The 22,075-nt window shown below is 45.9% G+C and overlaps 1 protein-coding gene across 4 annotated transcripts in view; it reads left to right on the top strand.

Annotated features, from left to right (window-relative positions):
* RAD18 (RAD18 E3 ubiquitin protein ligase) overlaps nt 1-22,075 on the top strand; it is a 742,369-nt gene that overhangs the window by 82,861 nt on the left and 637,433 nt on the right. For all 4 annotated transcript variants that reach the window (XM_078662418.1, XM_078662420.1, XM_078662419.1 and 1 more), the window contains one exon: nt 5,853-5,934. In XM_078662418.1, the coding sequence (XP_078518544.1) occupies nt 5,853-5,934 (82 nt within the window). The remainder of the gene's footprint in view (nt 1-5,852; nt 5,935-22,075) is intronic.

Here is a 22,075-nt window from a genome sequence, read left to right as displayed (position 1 = left end):
ACAGCAGACGATCTTCTGATTAATGTACGACCCACATGGCATGAAAGGCGGAACGTAGCACACGCTCCCAGTGTTTCTCACGACCCCAGCGTGCCCCTTGATGCGGCGCAATTGCGTTCACATGGCATGAAGGCCGGACACACGCCCCCAGCGTTTCTCACGCCCCCAGCGTGTCACGCCCCCAGCGTGCCACTTGATGCTGCGCAGCAACGTAATTGGCGCTTGTATGTACGACTCATATGGCATGAAGGGCGGACACACGCCCCCAGCATTTGTCACCCCCCCGTGTTTGTCACACCCCCAGTGTTTGTCACACCCCCAGCGCATGCCCACAGCCCACGATGTGATGGCCGTGCCACACGCCCCCAGCGTTAGTCACACCCACAGCACAACGCAGACACGCCCACAAGGGACTACTTTGCTGGCACGGTTCTTTACCTTTTAAATGTATAGAGGAGTTGGCCTAACGGCTAAGGCGCTCGACCTCGGACCTGGGGATCTGGGTTCGAGTCTTGGTAATGACGCCAAACATCCTGTGATTCTGGGCAAATCACTTAATCTCCCCGTGCCTAACAAAAATGAATGTGTGTCCTCAGGTAACGTAACTAGTGCTATATAAAGCGCTCTGATACCTGATTCAGTTCGGGTCAAGTTTGCGCTATATAAAACTCTGCAAAAAAAGAAAATATATATATGGTGGCCGTCTGCATAGCCTATGTCCTTCTGCTGCAACTGCCCTTTCCAACGCTGTATTGGGTGTTGTGATTGGTGCTGTGGTTACTGAGATTACCCGCCTCAAAGGTTTGGGCTCTCTCTTTATAATATTAGTATGGATAAAGTTTTATATAGTGTGAACATGATCCCGAAGGATATCAGAGCGCTTTACAATTTGAGGGAGAGGAAGACAATAGTTGCAGTACAGTCATCAAAAGGAATACCAACCCAAACAAGTCAAATATGCATATCAAACTAAAGGTTATATAATAATTGGACCATAGAGAACTGGGAGGGGAGCAAGTGACTAGTAAAGCAGAATAATACCAAAGGCAGGACTTGGGGTGTAAGTCCAGAGCATTAGAGCAGACAATCCGAGACCCTTTTAAGGTAGGAACTTGTTCATGAGGAATCTTTTTACTTCCAATTTGAAGGCAACCTTGGAGGAGATAATGCGTATTTCCAGTGGGAGAGAGTTCCAGATCTTCGGCGCAGAGCCGGAGAAAGCTCGTTGACACATTCTCATTTTGCGAAAGATCTGTGGTTTCAGGAGGAGAGAGTTAGCACTCCTAGAAGGTCTAAAACCTCCGGATAGTTCTAGCTTTTGCGCTATATAACTGGGGGGTTTGAAATGGAGGGCTTTGTGAGACAGACAGCCAATCTTTAGCTGAATTCTTGCTTCATAGGGCAACCAATTTATTGATTTTAAGACTGGAGAGATGTGCTTGTTTCTTTTGGTAACCGTGATGAATCTGGCCGCCACATACAGAGAAGTCCTTAGTTGGGCCAAGGTATATTAGGGAGGCCACAGAGCGTAGCACTGCCATAGTCTAGCCTCAGCAAAACAAGGGTTTGGACCCCTTGCTTGAAGTCCGCTTGTGGGAGGAAAGGTTTTAGATTCCTGAATATCCTCGTTAGGTGAGTAGCTCCCTTGTACACATTGCTGATATGATTTTTCATGTTCAGATGCTTGTCTAGGGTGAGTCGGAGAGATTTAATAAAATTGAAACACTGAGATTCTTGAAAACACCAGCAAGACCCTCCCACAATTCAGCGGTACATGACGCGTTGAACATGACAAGTTTAAAATGACATCATACGAAAAAAAACAATCTACAAATTGAACGACCAAAAGGCAAAATTTGAGGAATTATGAGGAAGCTTTCCTAATCAGTGAAATGATTCTAAATCTACATTATACTTGCACATTAAGTTTTGTTTGAGTGTGGCTGGGAGGCGGGAGTAATAAACTGTTTTAAGGTGGATGGAGGACCTGGTTTTCATTTTCACATTTTCTGCCTTGTTTCTATAAATATCATATCTCTGTTGTGGACTATGAGTTTATGATCTAGTGTGTCGATTTGGTGAATACTCTGTACCGGTATGACATAATATCATAGTGGATCTTTGCTTTTGTTCTGTAATAAAGAATGGTTGAGTACGACGAGCAATTTGAAAGTCATACTCTGGGAATGGGTTTGCGTAAAACAAAGTTGTCCTATCTGAAAAAATGGCATACTAGGGTTAAAAGGAAAATAAGTGACTCCTGACTCTCTCAAAATGAATATTACAATTTTGATATGCAGTGTCAAGTGCATCATCCGTCTGCACAGGAAGAGACATCACCATATTTCACATTAGCCATCTGCACAGGAAGTGACATCATTGGTTACCTGTTAGAACTTTCTTTAAAAGAGTAAGCCAAGCAAGAGGACTTAATTTCCCATCATCCATCTGCATATTGAACACTGCTCTCTGAGCTCCCCCCACGAGGACATACTTATGATGCCCATAGCGCAGCCGTGCCGCTAGTGCGGCAAAGGCAAGCCCATCTGCACCCATCTGCTCCTGGACTACGCCCAGAGCCAGGAAACTGAGTCCTCTCCCTACCCACCTCTACCCTGCTTCACTCTCAACCCACTCAGCATGTTACGGGACTCACCCACGTTGCCAGGCACCTATTGGAACTGATTTTTACTCAATTAGCAACATCACAGTCGAAAAACCAGCAACTTGACCTGTGTAGACCACACTCATGTCAGCTTCAGTATACCCATCCGGCACCAGGTCAGACCTCCCACCTCTGGAAATACCAGCCGCAGCTGGTAAAGCATCAGATAAGTGGACTGATTTTCCACCCTCTCTGCTTTCCCGCCTAATCACTCCTGCAACTTGACGAAAGCCATCACAAATCTCAAAAGCTGGATCACCGAATGGCTCCCCTCTAGTGCAACCCAATGACAAGAGCCCAACCACAAGCCATGTGGCACTCAGAGACCTCAAGCTGACGAAACAACACTACAAGCAACTGGAGTGAAATTGAGAACAAGTCAAGAAACCATGGATAAAGACATCTTCGAATCCTCCCTAAGACGCTACCCCTAGCAGACACGGAGCACCAAGCACACAGCTCTTGCAGAATGCATCAAAGCTGATGCAAACAGCAGTAAGGAAATGTTCACGATCATCAAAGATTTCACTGTGCTTCCTGCCGATTCCAGAAACCACACTCACTCGCAAGATCTTTTCAACAAGCTCTCAGAATTCTTCTGTAACCAAATCGCCTCCATATACGGCAATATCAACATTCAACCAGATCCCATCACCGTCGTAACTCAACTTTCCACCGTGACAAGAGAATGAACTCTGACCTTGTTGGGTCTGTCACCACAGTTGACACTGCTGCTACCATAAAGATCATCCTCTCTAGCTCCCCCATCTGGCCCCTGCCCCCACCACACCTTTACCAAAGTACTCTGACCTATCAACGAAGCATTAACACCCATCCTGAATGCCTCCATCAACGCAGCAACTTTCCTGGAGACCTGGAAACAAACCACCATCATGCCCAAGAAACTCAAGAAACCGGTAACGGACCCATCCATGCTTGCAACTACAGACCTATCTCCTTCCTACCATACTTGGACAAGGCCTTAGAGAAACTAATCGACCAACGCCTCACCGAGCACCTCAGTAACCTCCAGCTATTCATTGCGGATTCAGGCAACAGTACAGAAGCAGCACTCCTCACCACCACAGACAACATCTACATGATCCTTCACAGAGGAGACATGGCAGCCCTCATTCTCCTGGACCTCTTTGCAGCATTTGACATGGTCTCACACCCGTCCTCATCAGCTGCCTGCACACATTGGCATCCGAGGATCCACTTTCCACTGGATCTGCTCCTTCTTAACAGATAGAATACAAGCTGTTAGCCTGGCACAGTACTCCTCGGAAGATTGCAAACATATCTGTGGAGTGCCTTAGAGTACCTCGCTTAGCTCTACCCTCTTTAACACATACCTCTGGCCAATGCCATTTGCAGACACAACATCAAAGTCCTCTATACCGACCACACGCAACTCATACTCTTCCTCTCGGACCAGACCCCAAATACAAGAAATATGTTAACTGCCTGTATGACCGAAGCTTGTCGATGTTAAACTCCAGCTTAACATCGACAAGACAGAAGTAGTGACCTTTTGGAAAAGAAAAAAAAACGCGCCATGGGACTCCACCTGGTGGCTGGCCAAACTTGGACCTGAACCCAGCACCTAGGTCAGGAACCCCTGAATCATCACTGACCGCAAACTGACATGACCGCACAAGTCAACACCGTCACTCCATATTGCTTCCACACTTTGAAGATACCGAGGAAGATTTTCAAATGACTCCCAAGCAATGCCAGAAATTGTTTTGCTCACGCACTAGTCACCAGCAAGTTAAACTACGGAAACAACAAGGAACTCAACAGAAGACTACAAACCATCCAGAACTTTGCAGCCAGATTCATTCTCCTACACAGAACTTGTATCACACCACACCTCAGGGACCTCCACTGGCTCCCAATACACAAACTTGCTCATTTCAAACTCCTCAAACACACATTCAGGGGACTACATAACTTAGGCCCCACCTACCTGAACATTTCCTTCTACCAATCACTCAGACACCTCCACTGGATTCCTACTTGCACACATTCCACGCATACACAGAAAAAGATCAGGAGGACAGATGTTATCCTATGTTGCTGCTAATGTTTGGAATAACCCCCCACCCCACACCAAAGCCTCCTCACTGCTTGAATTCCAAAAGAAGTTGAAGTCCTGGCTTTTCAATTAACCAACCTACCCTCAGCAGGGTTTTGCACACACACCTGTTCAGCACCAGGATACCCTCGCATGCGATAGTGCCCTTTAAAAATGCACATAATATAACAAGTGCCCGAGCTTACCTTAGAGAGGATGGGGCTGGATGACCAACTTTACTGTTGAATGAATAGGTGATCAGTTTTGTTTGATTGGAACGTAGAGCGACAGGATTTCAGGGCAGAACGTGTAGTGGGGATAACTTAGAGGTAGGGGTGCAAATACCCTTATGTTTCCTTACCTGGAAATGATGACCTGCTAATTGCCTACCTCTTCATTAAATGCCCATAGCACTTGGCTCTTCTCCATAATGCATGAGTGCTTAGTTAGCAGTGATTAATTTGTGCAGCATCAACATGTAAGCTTCCATGTACGGGTCCATGTATGACGGAAACATTCATTGAAATGTTGTGACTCGGCTAATTTGCTTAGATTCAGGTTCCTGCTGTATTGGACTTCTCTGCAATATTTAACACAACACACAACTCATTTGAGGGTTTGAACTCGAACATGAGAGTGACAGGTAGAGAGAGTGAGTATCGAATAGCGCATCCATGTGCTATTAGCATTACAGATTTTGAAGCTAGTTAGTAAATCTAGTTGTTGCCTCTCACCATTCTTATGCACTTTCACAAATGCGTCACACCCATGGGTTCGGTAAAAGACTATATCTGTTATTGTCCTTTACATACTTTCTTATGTCTGGCATATGTGATAATTCATCTCTAAGTAGTTCTTGAAGTAGAATGGCAGGACTGTTTTAATATTTAAGTAGCTGCTAGTGTTATGTATTCCATGTCGCTGAACAGCGCCATATGTTGGTACAGCATTGTGGCATAATTCGTAGTTGATGGGCTGAACATGCGCCTTCAAATGGAACATTTTAATGCTAGTCTTCGGTTCTGCTGCCCAGAAATCTGCCTCTCCAGATGGTGTGTATAGTCTGCACCACTGAATACACTTTTCATGAAATACTTTTCTTCGCAGGTTATCGACGAACTGTTAAGATGTGGCATTTGCTTCGATTACTACAACATTGCAATGATTATTCCCCAGTGTTCACATAACTGTAAGTATTTTCCCGATATTGTGTTTTCAGGAAGGCATAATTTTTGCGTTTGTTAACATTTGTATATTAAATACTTGGTGTCCTTCTCTGGAGCAGAGTTTATACATTTATTGCTGGAAAGGTTCAACCTTAGAGAGCACCTTTGTGCGACAATGCTGCTGGGGTTTAAAAACCTTTTTCTGGCAGGCTGAGCATCCATTCTATTTTTCCTAGAGGATGCGTTTTTGTGATTTATTCTAATACTTGGTTTTAGCCGAAAGTCACTCATTGCTAGCCAAGGTTTCCCTCTTTCTTTCCTTGTATTTATCTGTGCACGTATTATTGCATTTATTTGATTAGACTGCTTTAAGTAGTGAGCTAAAGCGAAAAGAACAACTGATGGATGGAATGCTGAACAATGCAAGCATTCACCCCCAGTCACAAAGATCACCACACCACCCCAGTTTGAACTGAGCCACATGCAAATCAGTCTTGATCCTGCTCTTCATGGGAACAGTCCAGCCTGAACTGCCAAACCAGGTCCTCCCTGGACCAGAAACGAGCATCCTGAGATAGGTTTTCGTCCTAAGTGGGATGGGTATGCCCTGGCATGGTTCCCTTGCTCACTGTGCCACTGAATTCAAGCTAGTCTGGCTGATGTGTGGTGATACCCCAAAACTGGTCCCAGGATGCTTGTTTTCAGTGCTGGGGTGGCATGGTGAGCAAAAGAACGATGGATTTAGCCCAGATTTCTTGACTGGGGGTGAATGTTTGATTTGTTCAGCATTCTGTCCATTTGGTTGGACAACCTTTTTTGCCCTAAGTGGCATGGATATGACCAGAAGTAGGCCTCTTGCTCGCAGTGCCACTAGATTCAAGCTAGCCTGGCTGATGAAGGGTGATACCCCATAACTGGTCCCAGGATGTGTGTTTCCGGTCCAGGGAAGTCCTGGCTTGGCAGTTCGGCTGGACTGTTCCCATGAGGAGCAAAGTCGAGACTGATTTGCATATGGCTGTGTCCAAAGTGAGATGACATGGTGAGCAAACGAACATTAGAATTACTCTCTTGAATGTGACGAATGTTTGATTTGTTCAGCATTCCAACCATTGTTTGATCGTGCAGCATTAAATAGTTGGCTGGCAGTGGGGAAGTCCTGAGCAAACACAAGGAGATGATGGACAGAGCACTAAAACATTTCAGACACTCGCCCCCAGTCACAGATCTCGGTTGAATCCATCATCTTTCTTTAGCTCACTTCGCCACCCCAGTTCAGACCCAAGCATATGCAAATCAGTCTTGACCCTGGTCCTCGTAGGAACAGTCCAGCCTGAACTGCCAAGCCAGGTCTTCCCTGGACCGGAAACAAGTGGGGAAGTCATGACAGTCTTCACTGCCAAGATCTGGTCTAGTGACGTGTAGAGATTGCATATGGCCTGGACAATAATTTCCAGAGTAGTGCTGTTTTAATATTCATCTTGAGAGAGACCATGAGTGGTGGGGCTTACTGTGTTGCAAAGTATTCTGCCTTACACCGTTCTGGGCTTGCCAGCATGTTTTTAGGTCTCGGCTAGTAACGTGCGAAGCGCGTAGTCGCCAGAGAACTATAGCTGTCGGCTCAGCCGACAACGAGTTGGAATGTGGATACAAGACCTGGCCGCGCGCAGCGTTGTCCCATAGGATAACGTTGGGCGCGTGCGCTTTTGCATGGCAGACAAAGCGATCAAGACGCGCACCTCGTGGAATGGAGGGGGGGCGGGCGGTGCTCATAAACAGGCAGCGTTCACACTCCGTTGTATTTTTCGCCGCGCTTATTGCTTCCGCTCTCACCCCAGCCGCCATGTATTTTTAATTAGCGCATTCACGTTGGCTTCTCTTCACTCTTGGACATTGTGGTATGGGCGCTTTCGCATTCGCCCTTGTTTATTGTTGCCTCCTGCTTGTGTGTTCGTGGCTTAATCCAGCGCGATGCAATCTAATTTACTCCTCTAAAGTTCAGTAGGTTTCACTTCCCCGGTTGCTCTTTTTTTTTTTTTTTTGTGGCATGCCGGTGTGTCTGTCTCCAGGCTGCGCTCCAGCGCTCCCCCAGCCACGTCTCAGCTTCAGGGGACGTACTGCAGTTGACTGACGCCTTGCATGCAGCTCATCTATCTGCTGGGCCGGTGTCAGCTCGGTTTGTATCCTCGTCTCTCCTCGCTGTAGTCCGTGATGTGGCAGTAACTTGTACAGATAGTGAATTGGTGACTGAGTCAGTATTGGAAAGCAGAAAGAGCCGGAGGTCCGGGGTTGGGGGTCCCACTGGCCCGTGCACACACGCTCCCAGACAGTCTGCACTTTCCCTGACAGTGAATACACGTAAGGAGGGCGCATGGGTACGCACACATGTTTATATTGATGACAGATGGCTCTGGCGCGGGCTAGTGCTGTGTACCACAAAAGTGACACTTCTGAATCGATTTTGTGAGGATTGGGCAGAAATCGTGTTATGAAGTGCCAGTGAATGTTCTAAAAATGCATTTCCTAGAGATCGGTTAAAGGGACGTTGGTTGTTGTAAGTACCATAAACATGAATAGGCAATGATAATATAATTTATTTAGGAAGTTTGCAGAGAAAATTCTGGCTTTGTGCTTTAATTGTTGTAAATAGCACACTGCGCGTAATTTTTTTCCCCTCCCTAATGTAAATATCTCCCGTGTTGCTCTCTGTCACCTGGCCCCCTTCCTGTAGTGCTTCTCCTTGTGCTTCGCTCCACCGCCTACACCCACCCTCCCCATGTTGCTTTCACGTTAATCTCCACACCCTCCCTCGTATTAGTTCTATGTAAACTCCGCCCACCTAACAACCCGCCGCCCTACCCCCAGTTATTCCCCTCCACCATCACCCACCTCTATTCCCCATTGCTTCAGGATGTTGGTCTAAACTCTAAAGTAAACGTTTGGCTGCAAGGCATAGCATTATTTATTCATTTTTTTTTATTTACCGATCCATCTCGGTTAGGTAAATAACAAGAAATAAACACCTAGGTCATTTCATAGGCATGCGCATTCATGCTGAAGACATGTGCCTACCTACAAAATGACACAGCAGCTGTGTCATGCTTTTTTTTCTTTTTAAATAGCCAAAGCCCATATGATTATTAGTAAGGACCTAGTGGTTTTTTTCAGTGTTCAATTTCATACATGCTAGTAACTTTTAAAAAACTTTTTATTTATTTGAATTTCTGTGCATCATTTAAAATGTGTGCACGGCATGATTAGTTTTTTTTTTAAAATTATACTAGCGTATTCTCGTGTTCAACGCTGATACAATGTAAGTTTATGTATATAAAGCTTAATTAACGTATGATCACTATGAAGATAATTTTGTGACTTGAATTGTATATAAATTGTTGTTAAGCATGATTATTCACTTTAGAGTTTAAGTAGGATTTAATAAACCAAATAAGCTACACTTCTAATTCCGTGTATAGCATCTAATTTTTCTACATTTAACTAGAGAAACTGGTATGTCCCCACTACAAAGAATCTTTCTTGCTAACTGCGTTACCTCCAACTCAGGGTCTGGATCTATAGTATTCCTGTTGCTCTCTTGATCTCTACGGCCTCAATCATCTTATTAATGGGAGGATTCCTCTCCTGCGACATAATCTTTCTTGCTAACTGCGTTACCTCCAACTCAGGGTCTGGGTCTATAGTATTCCTGTTGCTCTCTTGATGTTCACGGCCTCAATGATCTTATTAATGGGAGGATTCCTCTCCTGCGACATGATCTTTCTTGCTAACTGCGTTACCTCCAACTCAGGGTCTGGGTCTATAGCATTCCTTCCCTGGACAATTTCCTCCAAGGTCATTGGCATAATCGGTGCATGCCCAGCTTTCTGTTGCTCTTTTGATCTCCACGGCCTCAATGATCTTATTAATGGGAGGATTCCTACCCTGCGACAGAATCTTTCTTGTTAACTGCGTTACCTCCAACTCAGGGTCTGTGTCTATAGTATTCCTGTTGCTCTCTTGATCTCCACGGCTTCAATGATCTTATTAATGGGAGGATTCCTCTCCTGCGACATAATCTTTCTTGCTAACTGCGTTACCTCCAACTCAGGGTCTGGGTCTATAGTATTCCTGTTGCTCTCTTGATCTCCACGGCCTCAATGATCTTATTAATGGGAGGATTCCTCTCCTGCGACATAATCTTTCTTGCTAACTGCGTTACCTCCAACTCAGGGTCTGGGTCTATAGTATTCCTTCCCTGGAAAATTTCCTCCAAGGTCATTGGCATAATCGGTGGATGCCCAGCTTTCTGTTGCTCTTTTGATCTCCACAGCCTCAATGATCTTATTAATGGGAGGATTCCTCTCCTGTGACAATCTTTCTTGCTAACTGCGTTACCTCCAACTCAGGGTCTGGGTCTATAGTATTCCTTCCCTGGACAATTTCCTCCAAGGTCATTGGCATAATCGGTGCATGCCCAACTTTCTGTTGCTCTCTTGATCTCCACGGCCTCAATGATCTTATTAATGGGAGGATTCCTCCCCTGCGACAGAATCTTTCTTGCTAACTGCGTTACCTCCAACTCAGGGTCTGGGTCTATAGTATTCCTGTTGCTCTCTTGATCTCCACAGCTTCAATGATCTTATTAATGGGATGATTCCTCTCCTGCGACATAATCTTTCTTGCTAACTGCGTTACCTCCAACTCAGGGTCTGGGTCTATAGTATTCCTGTTGCTCTCTTGATCTCCACGGCCTCAATGATCTTATTAATGGGAGGATTCCTCTCCTGCGACATAATCTTTCTTGCTAACTGCGTTACCTCCAACTCAGGGTCTGGGTCTATAGTATTCCTTCCCTGGACAATTTCCTCCAAGGTCATTGGCATAATCGGTACATGCCCAGCTTTCTGTTGCTCTCTTGATCTCCACGGCCTCAATTATCTTATTAATGGGAGGATTCCTCTCCTGCGACATAATCTTTCTTGCTAACTGCGTTACCTCCAACTCCGGGTCTGGGTCTATAGTATTCCTGTTGCTCTCTTGATCTCCACGGCCTCAATGATCTTATTAATGGGAGGATTCCTCTCCTGCAATATAATCTTTCTTGCTAACTGCGTTACCTCCAACTCAGGGTCTGTGTCTATAGTATTCCTTCCCTGGACAATTTCCTCCAAGGTCAATGGCATAGTCGGTGCATGCCCAGCTTTCTGTTGCTCTCTTGATCTCCACGGCCTCAATGATTTTATTAATGGGAGGATTCCTCTCCTGCTACATTATCTTTCTTCTTAACTGTGTTACCTCCAACTCAGGGTCTGGGTCTATAGTATTCCTTCCCTGTACAATTTCCTCCAAGGTCATTGGCATAATCGGTGCATGCCCAGCTTTCTGTTGCTCTCTTGATCTCCACGGCCTCAATGATTTTATTAATGGGAGGATTCCTCTCCTGCTACATTATCTTTCTTGCTAACTGCGTTACCTCCAACTCAGGGTCTGGGTCTATAGTATTCCTGTTGCTCTCTTGATCTCCACGGCCTCAATGATCTTATTAATGGGAGGATTCCTCTCCTGCGACATAATCTTTCTTCTTAACTGTGTTACCTCCAACTCAGGGTCTGGCTCTATAGTATTCCTTCCCTGGACAATTTCCTCCAAGGTCATTGGCATAATAGGTGCATGCCCAGCTTTCTGTTGCTCTCTTGATCTCCACGGCCTCAAGGATCTTATTAATGGGAGGATTCCTCTCCTGCAACAGAATCTTTCTTGCTAACTGCGTTACCTCCAACTCAGGGTCTGGGTCTATAGTATTCCTGTTGCTCTCTTGATCTCCACGGCCTCAATGATCTTATTAATGGGAGGATTCCTCTCCTGCGACATAATCTTTCTTGCTAACTGCGTTACCTCCAACTCAGGGTCTGGATCTATAGTATTACTTCCCTGGACAATTTCCTCCAAGGTCATTGGCATAATCGGTGCATGCCCAGCTTTCTGTTGCTCTCTTGATCTCCACGGCCTCAATGATCTTATTAATGGGAGGATTCCTCTCCTGCGACAGAATCTTTCTTGCTAACTGCGTTACCTCCAACTCAGGGTCTGGGTCTATAGTATTCCTGTTTCTCTCTTGATCTCCACGGCCTCAATGATCTTATTAATGGGAGGATTCCTCTCCTGCGACCGAATCTCTCTTGCTAACTGCGTTACCTCCAACTCAGGGTCTGGGTCTATAGTATTCCTTCCCTGGACAATTTCCTCCAAGGTCATTGGCATAATCGGTGGATGCCCAGCTTTCTGTTGCTCTCTTGATCTCCACGGCCTCAGTGATCTTATTAATGAGAGGATTCCTCTCCTGCGACATAATCTTTCTTGCTAACTGCATTACCCCCAACTCAGGGTCTGGGTCTATAGTATTCCTGTTGCTCTCTTGATCTTCACGCCCTCAATGATCTTATAAATGGGAGGATTCCTCTCCTGCGACATAATCTTTCTTGTTAACTGCGTTACCTCCAACTCAGGGTCTGGGTCTATAGTATTCCTGTTGCTCTCTTGATCTCCACGGCCTCAATGATCTTATTAATGGGAGGATTCCTCTCCTGCGACATAATCTTTCTTGCTAACTGCGTTACCTCCAACTCAGGGTCTGGGTCTATAGTATTCCTTCCCTGGACAATTTCCTCCAAGGTCACTGGCATAATCGGTGCATGCCCAGCTTTCTGTTGCTCTCTTGATCTCCACGGCCTCAATGATCTTATTAATGGGAGGATTCCTCTCCTGCGACAGAATCTTTCTTGCTAACTGCGTTACCTCCAACTCAGGGTCTGGGTCTATAGTATTCCTGTTGCTCTCTTGATCTCCACGGCCTCAATGATCTTATTAATGGGAGGATTCCTCTCCTGCGGCATAATCTTTCTTGCTAACTGCGTTCCCTCCAACTCAGGGTCTGGGTCTATAGTATTCCTTCCCTGGACAATTTCCTCCAAGGTCATTGGCATAACGGTGCATGCCCAGCTTTCTGTTGCTCTCTTGATCTCCACGGCCTCAATGATCTTATTAATGGGAGGATTCCTCTCCTGCAACAGAATCTTTCTTGCTAACTGCGTTACCTCCAACTCAGGGTCTGGGTCTATAGTATTCCTGTTGCTCTCTTGATCTCCACGGCCTCAATGATCTTATTAATGGGAGGATTCCTCTCCTGCGACATAATCTTTCTTGCTAACTGCGTTACCTCCAACTCAGGGTCTGGATCTATAGTATTACTTCCCTGGACAATTTCCTCCAAGGTCATTGGCATAATCGGTGCATGCCCAGCTTTCTGTTGCTCTCTTGATCTCCACGGCCTCAATGATCATATTAATGGGAGGATTCCTCTCCTGCGACAGAATCTTTCTTGCTAACTGCGTTACCTCCAACTCAGGGTCTGGGTCTATAGTATTCCTGTTTCTCTCTTGATCTCCACGGCCTCAATGATCTTATTAATGGGAGGATTCCTCTCCTGCGACCGAATCTCTCTTGCTAACTGCGTTACCTCCAACTCAGGGTCTGGGTCTATAGTATTCCTTCCCTGGACAATTTCCTCCAAGGTCATTGGCATAATCGGTGGATGCCCAGCTTTCTGTTGCTCTCTTGATCTCCACGGCCTCAGTGATCTTATTAATGAGAGGATTCCTCTCCTGCGACATAATCTTTCTTGCTAACTGCATTACCCCCAACTCAGGGTCTGGGTCTATAGTATTCCTGTTGCTCTCTTGATCTTCACGCCCTCAATGATCTTATAAATGGGAGGATTCCTCTCCTGCGACATAATCTTTCTTGTTAACTGCGTTACCTCCAACTCAGGGTCTGGGTCTATAGTATTCCTGTTGCTCTCTTGATCTCCACGGCCTCAATGATCTTATTAATGGGAGGATTCCTCTCCTGCGACATAATCTTTCTTGCTAACTGCGTTACCTCCAACTCAGGGTCTGGGTCTATAGTATTCCTTCCCTGGACAATTTCCTCCAAGGTCACTGGCATAATCGGTGCATGCCCAGCTTTCTGTTGCTCTCTTGATCTCCACGGCCTCAATGATCTTATTAATGGGAGGATTCCTCTCCTGCGACAGAATCTTTCTTGCTAACTGCGTTACCTCCAACTCAGGGTCTGGGTCTATAGTATTCCTGTTGCTCCCTTGATCTCCACGGCCTCAATGATCTTATTAATGGGAGGATTCCTCTCCTGCGGCATAATCTTTCTTGCTAACTGCGTTCCCTCCAACTCAGGGTCTGGGTCTATAGTATTCCTTCCCTGGACAATTTCCTCCAAGGTCATTGGCATAACGGTGCATGCCCAGCTTTCTGTTGCTCTCTTGATCTCCACGGCCTCAATGATCTTATTAATGGGAGGATTCCTCTCCTGCGACAGAATCTTTCTTGCTAACTGGGTTACCTCCAACTCAGGGTCTGGGTCTATAGTATTCCTGTTGCTCTCTTGATCTCCACTGCCTCAATGATCTTATTAATGGGAGGATTCCTCTCCTGCGACATAATCTTTCTTGCTAACTGCGTTACCTCCAACTCAGGGTCTGGGTCTATAGTATTCCTGTTGCTCTCTTGATCTCCACGGTCTCAATGATCTTATTAATGGGAGGATTCCTCTCCTGGGACATAATCTTTCTTGCTAACTGCGGTACCTCCAACTCCGGGTCTGGGTCTATAGTATTCCTGTTGCTCTCTTGATCTCCACGGCCTCAATGATATTATTAATGGGAGGATTCCTCTCCTGCGACAGAATCTTTCTTGCTAACTGCATTACCCCCAACTCAGGGTCTGGGTCTATAGTATTCCTGTTGCTCTCTTGATCTCCACGCCCTCAATGATCTTATTAATGGGAGGATTCCTCTTCTGCGACATAATCTTCCTTCTTAACTGTGTTACCTCCAACTCAGGGTCTGGGTCTATAGTATTCCTTCCCTGTACAATTTCCTCCAAGGTCATTGGCATAATCGGTGCATGCCCAGCTTTCTGTTGCTCTCTTGATCTCCACGGCCTCAATGATCTTATTAATGGGAGGATTCCTCTCCTGCGACAGAATCTTTCTTGTTAACTGCGTTACCTCCAACTCAGGGTCTGGGTCTATAGTATTCCTGTTGCTCTCTTGATCTCCACGGCCTCAATGATCTTATTAATGGGAGGATTCCTCTCCTGCGACAGAATCTTTCTTGCTAACTGCATTACCCCCAACTCAGGGTCTGGGTCTATAGTATTCCTGTTGCTCTCTTGATCTCCACGCCCTCAATGATCTTATTAATGGGAGGATTCCTCTCCTGCGACATAATCTTCCTTCTTAACTGTGTTACCTCAACTCAGGGTCTGGGTCTATAGTATTCCTTCCCTGTACAATTTCCTCCAAGGTCATTGGCATAATCGGTGCATGCCCAGCTTTCTGTTTCTCTCTTGATCTCCACGGCCTCAATGATCTTATTAATGGGAGGATTCCTCTCCTGCGACAGAATCTCTCTTGCTAACTGCGTTACCTCCAACTCAGGGTCTGGGTCTATAGTATACCTGTTGCTCTCTTGATCTCCACGGCCTCAATGATCTTATTAATGGGTGGATTCCTCTCCTGCAACATAATCTTTCTTGCTAACTGCCTTACCTCCAACTCAGGGTCTGGGACTATAGTATTCCTTCCCTGGACAATTTCCTCCAAGGTCATTGGCATAATCGGTGGATGCCCAGCTTTCTGTTGCTCTCTTGATCTCCACGGCCTCAATGATCTTATTAATGGGAGGATTCCTCTCCTGCGACAGAATCTTTCTTGCAAACTGCGTTACCTCCAACTCAGGGTCTGGGTCTATAGTATTCCTTTTGCTCTCTTGATCTCCACGGCCTCAATGATCTTATTAATGGGAGGATTCCTCTCCTGCGACATAATCTTTCTTGCTAACTGCATTACCCCCGACTCAGGGTCTGGGTCTATAGTATTCCTGTTGCTCTCTTGATCTCCAAGCCCTCAATGATCTTATTAATGGGAGGATTCCTCTCCTGTAACATAATCTTCCTTCTTAACTGTGTTACCTCCAACTCAGGGTCTGGGTCTATAGTATTCCTTCCCTGTTCAATTTCCTCCAAGGTCATTGGCATAATCGGTGCATGCCCAGCTTTCTGTTGCTCTCTTGATCTCCACTGCCTCAATGATCTTATTAATGGGAGGATTCCTCTCCTGCGACAGAATCTTTCTTGCAAACTGCGTTACCTCCAACTCAGGGTCTGGGTCTATAGTATTCCTGTTGCTCTCTTGATCTCCACGGCCTCAATGATCTTATTAATGGGAGGATTCCTCTCCTGCGACATAATCTTTCTTGCTAACTGCGTTACCTCCAACTCAGGGTCTGGGTCTATAGTATTCCTTCCCTGGACAGTTTCCTCCAAGGTCATTGGCATAATCGGTGCATGCCCAGCTTTCTGTTGCTCTCTTGATCTCCACGGCCTCAATGATCTTATTAATGGGAGGATTCCTCTCCTGCGACAGAATCTTTCTTGCTAACTGCGTTACCTCCAACTCAGGGTCTGGGTCTATAGTATTCCTGTTTCTCTCTTGATCTCCACGGCCTCAATGATCTTATTAATGGGAGGATTCCTCCCCTGCGACCGAATCTCTCTTGCTAACTGCGTTACCTCCAACTCAGGGCCAGGGTCTATAGTATTCCTGTTGCTCTCTTGATCTCCACGGCCTCAATGATCTTATTAATGGGAGGATTCCTCTCCTGCAACATAATCTTTCTTGCTAACTGCGTTACCTCCAACTCAGGGTCTGGGTCTATAGTATTCCTTCCCTGGACAATTTCCTCCAAGGTCATTGGCATAATCGGTGCATGCCCAGCTTTCTGTTGCTCTCTTGATCTCCACGGCCTCAGTGATCTTATTAATGAGAGGATTCCTCTCCTGCAACATAATCTTTCTTGCTAACTGCATTACCCCCAACTCAGGGTCTGGGTCTATAGTATTCCTGTTGCTCTCTTGATCTCCACGCCCTCAATGATCTTATTAATGGGAGGATTCCTCTCCTGCGACATAATCTTCCTTCTTAACTGTGTTACCTCCAACTCAGGGTCTGGGTCTATAGTATTCCTTCCCTGTACAATTTCCTCCAAGGTCATTGGCATAATCGGTGCATGCCCAGCTTTCTGTTGCTCTCTTGATCTCCACGGCCTCAATGATCTTATTAATGGGAGGATTCCTCTCCTGCGACATAATCTTTCTTGTTAACTGCGTTACCTCCAACTCAGGGTCTGGGTCTATAGTATTCCTGTTGCTCTCTTGATCTCCACGGCCTCAATGATCTTATTAATGGGAGGATTCCTCTCCTGCGACATAATCTTCCTTCTTAACTGTGTTACTTCCAACTCAGGGTCTGGGTCTATAGTATTCCTTCCCTGTACAATTTCCTCCAAGGTCATTGGCATAATCGGTGCATGCCCAGCTTTCTGTTGCTCTCTTGATCTCCACGGCCTCAATGATCTTATTAATGGGAGGATTCCTCTCCTGCGACATAATCTTTCTTGCTAACTGCGTTACCTCCAACTCAGGGTCTGGGTCTATAGTATACCTGTTGCTCTCTTGATCTCCGCGGCCTCAATGATCTTATTAATGGGTGGATTCCTCTCCTGCAACATAATCTTTCTTGCTAACTGCATTACCCCCGACTCAGGGTCTGGGTCTATAGTATTCCTGTTGCTCTCTTGATCTCCACGCCCTCAATGATCTTATTAATGGGAGGATTCCTCTCCTGCGACATAATCTTCCTTCTTAACTGTGTTACCTCCAACTCAGGGTCTGGGTCTATAGTATTCCTTCCCTGTACAATTTCCTCCAAGGTCATTGGCATAATCGGTGCATGCCCAGCTTTCTGTTGCTCTCTTGATCTCCACGGCCTCAATGATCTTATTAATGGGAGGATTCCTCTCCTGCGACATAATCTTTCTTGTTAACTGCGTTACCTCCAACTCAGGGTCTGGGTCTATAGTATTCCTGTTGCTCTCTTGATCTCCACGGCCTCAATGATCTTATTAATGGGAGGATTCCTCTCCTGCGACATAATCTTTCTTGCTAACTGCGTTACCTCCAACTCAGGGTCTGGGTCTATAGTATTCCTTCCCTGGACAATTTCCTCCAAGGTCACTGGCGTAATCGGTGCATGCCCAGCTTTCTGTTGCTCTCTTGATCTCCACGGCCTCAATGATCTTATTAATGGGAGGATTCCTCTCCTGCGACAGAATCTTTCTTGCTAACTGCGTTACCTCCAACTCAGGGTCTGGGTCTATAGTATTCCTGTTGCTCTCTTGATCTCCACGGCCTCAATGATCTTATTAATGGGAGGATTCCTCTCCTGCGGCATAATCTTTCTTGCTAACTGCGTTACCTCCAACTCAGGGTCTGGGTCTATAGTATTCCTTCCCTGGACAATTTCCTCCAAGGTCATTGGCATAATGGTGCATGCCCAGCTTTCTGTTGCTCTCTTGATCTCCACGGCCTCAATGATCTTATTTATGGGAGGATTCCTCTCCTGCGACAGAATCTTTCTTGCTAACTGGGTTACCTCCAACTCAGGGTCTGGGTCTATAGTATTCCTGTTGCTCTCTTGATCTCCACTGCCTCAATGATCTTATTAATGGGAGGATTCCTCTCCTGCGACATAATCTTTCTTGCTAACTGCGTTACCTCCAACTCAGGGTCTGGGTCTATAGTATTCCTGTTGCTCTCTTGATCTCCACGGCCTCAATGATCTTATTAATGGGAGGATTCCTCTCCTGGGACATAATCTTTCTTGCTAACTGCGGTACCTCCAACTCCGGGTCTGGGTCTATAGTATTCCTGTTGCTCTCTTGATCTCCACGGCCTCAATGACCTTATTAATGGGAGGATTCCTCTCCTGCGACAGAATCTTTCTTGCTAACTGCATTACCCCCAACTCAGGGTCTGGGTCTATAGTATTCCTGTTGCTCTCTTGATCTCCACGCCCTCAATGATCTTATTAATGGGAGGATTCCTCTTCTGCGACATAATCTTCCTTCTTAACTGTGTTACCTCCAACTCAGGGTCTGGGTCTATAGTATTCCTTCCCTGTACAATTTCCTCCAAGGTCATTGGCATAATCGGTGCATGCCCAGCTTTCTGTTGCTCTCTTGATCTCCACGGCCTCAATGATCTTATTAATGGGAGGATTCCTCTCCTGCGACAGAATCTTTCTTGTTAACTGCGTTACCTCCAACTCAGGGTCTGGGTCTATAGTATTCCTGTTGCTCTCTTGATCTCCACGGCCTCAATGACCTTATTAATGGGAGGATTCCTCTCCTGCGACAGAATCTTTCTTGCTAACTGCATTACCCCCAACTCAGGGTCTGGGTCTATAGTATTCCTGTTGCTCTCTTGATCTCCACGCCCTCAATGATCTTATTAATAGGAGGATTCCTCTCCTGCGGCATAATCTTTCTTGCTAACTGCGTTACCTCCAACTCAGGGTCTGGGTCTATAGTATTCCTTCCCTGGACAATTTCCTCCAAGGTCATTGGCATAACGGTGCATGCCCAGCTTTCTGTTGCTCTCTTGATCTCCACGGCCTCAATGATCTTATTAATGGTAGGATTCCTCTCCTGCGACAGAATCTTTCTTGCTAACTGCGTTACCTCCAACTCAGGGTCTGGGTCTATAGTATTCCTGTTGCTCTCTTGATCTCCACTGCCTCAATGATCTTATTAATGGGAGGATTCCTCTCCTGCGACATAATCTTTCTTGCTAACTGCGTTACCTCCAACTCAGGGTCTGGGTCTATAGTATTCCTGTTGCTCTCTTGATCTCCACGGCCTCAATGATCTTATTAATGGGAGGATTCCTCTCCTGGGACATAATCTTTCTTGCTAACTGCGGTACCTCCAACTCCGGGTCTGGGTCTATAGTATTCCTGTTGCTCTCTTGATCTCCACGGCCTCAATGATCTTATTAATGGGAGGATTCCTCTCCTGCGACAGAATCTTTCTTGCTAACTGCATTACCCCCAACTCAGGGTCTGGGTCTATAGTATTCCTGTTGCTCTCTTGATCTCCACGCCCTCAATGATCTTATTAATGGGAGGATTCCTCTTCTGCGACATAATCTTCCTTCTTAACTGTGTTACCTCAACTCAGGGTCTGGGTCTATAGTATTCCTTCCCTGTACAATTTCCTCCAAGGTCATTGGCATAATCGGTGCATGCCCAGCTTTCTGTTGCTCTCTTGATCTCCACGGCCTCAATGATCTTATTAATGGGAGGATTCCTCTCCTGCGACAGAATCTTTCTTGCAAACTGCGTTACCTCCAACTCAGGGTCTGGGTCTATAGTATTCCTGTTGCTCTCTTGATCTCCACGGCCTCAATGATCTTATTAATGGGAGGATTCCTCTCCTGCGACATAATCTTTCTTGCTAACTGCATTACCCCCAACTCAGGGTCTGGGTCTATAGTATTCCTGTTGCTCTCTTGATCTCCAAGCCCTCAATGATCTTATTAATGGGAGGATTCCTCTTCTGCAACATAATCTTTCTTGCTAACTGCGTTACCTCCAACTCAGGGTCTGGGTCTATAGTATTCCTTCCCTGGACAATTTCCTCCAAGGTCATTGGCATAATCGGTGGATGCCCAGCTTTCTGTTGCTCTCTTGATCTCCACGGCCTCAGTGATCTTATTAATGAGAGGATTCCTCTCCTGCGACATAATCTTTCTTGCTAACTGCATTACCCCCAACTCAGGGTCTGGGTCTATAGTATTCCTGTTGCTCTCTTGATCTCCACGCCCTCAATGATCTTATTAATGGGAGGATTCCTCTCCTGCGACATAATCTTCCTTCTTAACTGTGTTACCTCCAACTCAGGGTCTGGGTCTATAGTATTCCTTCCCTGTACAATTTCCTCCAAGGTCATTGGCATAATCGGTGCATGCCCAGCTTTCTGTTGCTCTCTTGATCTCCACGGCCTCAATGATCTTATTAATGGGAGGATTCCTCTCCTGCGACATAATCTTTCTTGTTAACTGCGTTACCTCCAACTCAGGGTCTGGGTCTATAGTATTCCTGTTGCTCTCTTGATCTCCACGGCCTCAATGATCTTATTAATGGGAGGATTCCTCTCCTGCGACATAATCTTCCTTCTTAACTGTGTTACCTCCAACTCAGGGTCTGGGTCTATAGTATTCCTTCCCTGTACAATTTCCTCCAAGGTCATTGGCATAATCGGTGCATGCCCAGCTTTCTGTTGCTCTCTTGATCTCCACGGCCTCAATGATCTTATTAATGGGAGGATTCCTCTCCTGAGACATAATCTTTCTTGCTAACTGCGTTACCTCCAACTCAGGGTCTGGGTCTATAGTATACCTGTTGCTCTCTTGATCTCCACGGCCTCAATGATCTTATTAATGGGTGGATTCCTCTCCTGCAACATAATCTTTCTTGCTAACTGCGTTACCTCCAACTCAGGGTCTGGGACTATAGTATTCCTTCCCTGGACAATTTCCTCCAAGGTCATTGGCATAATCGGTGGATGCCCAGCTTTCTGTTGCTCTCTTGATCTCCACGGCCTCAATGATCTTATTAATGGGAGGATTCCTCTCCTGCGACAGAATCTTTCTTGCAAACTGCGTTACCTCCAACTCAGGGTCTGGGTCTATAGTATACCTGTTGCTCTCTTGATCTCCACGGCCTCAATGATCTTATTAATGGGTGGATTCCTCTCCTGCAACATAATCTTTCTTGCTAACTGCGTTACCTCCAACTCAGGGTCTGGGACTATAGTATTCCTTCCCTGGACAATTTCCTCCAAGGTCATTGGCATAATCGGTGGATGCCCAGCTTTCTGTTGCTCTCTTGATCTCCACGGCCTCAGTGATCTTATTAATGAGAGGATTCCTCTCCTGCAACATAATCTTTCTTGCTAACTGCATTACCCCCAACTCAGGGTCTGGGTCTATAGTATTCCTGTTGCTCTCTTGATCTCCACGCCCTCAATGATCTTATTAATGGGAGGATTCCTCTCCTGCGACATAATCTTCCTTCTTAACTGTGTTACCTCCAACTCAGGGTCTGGGTCTATAGTATTCCTTCCCTGTACAATTTCCTCCAAGGTCATTGGCATAATCGGTGCATGCCCAGCTTTCTGTTGCTCTCTTGATCTCC

The sequence above is a fragment of the Lissotriton helveticus genome, chromosome 9 (assembly GCF_964261635.1).
Source record: "Lissotriton helveticus chromosome 9, aLisHel1.1, whole genome shotgun sequence".
NCBI lineage: Eukaryota > Metazoa > Chordata > Amphibia > Caudata > Salamandridae > Lissotriton > Lissotriton helveticus.
This window is presented reverse-complemented; position numbering and strand designations above follow the sequence as displayed.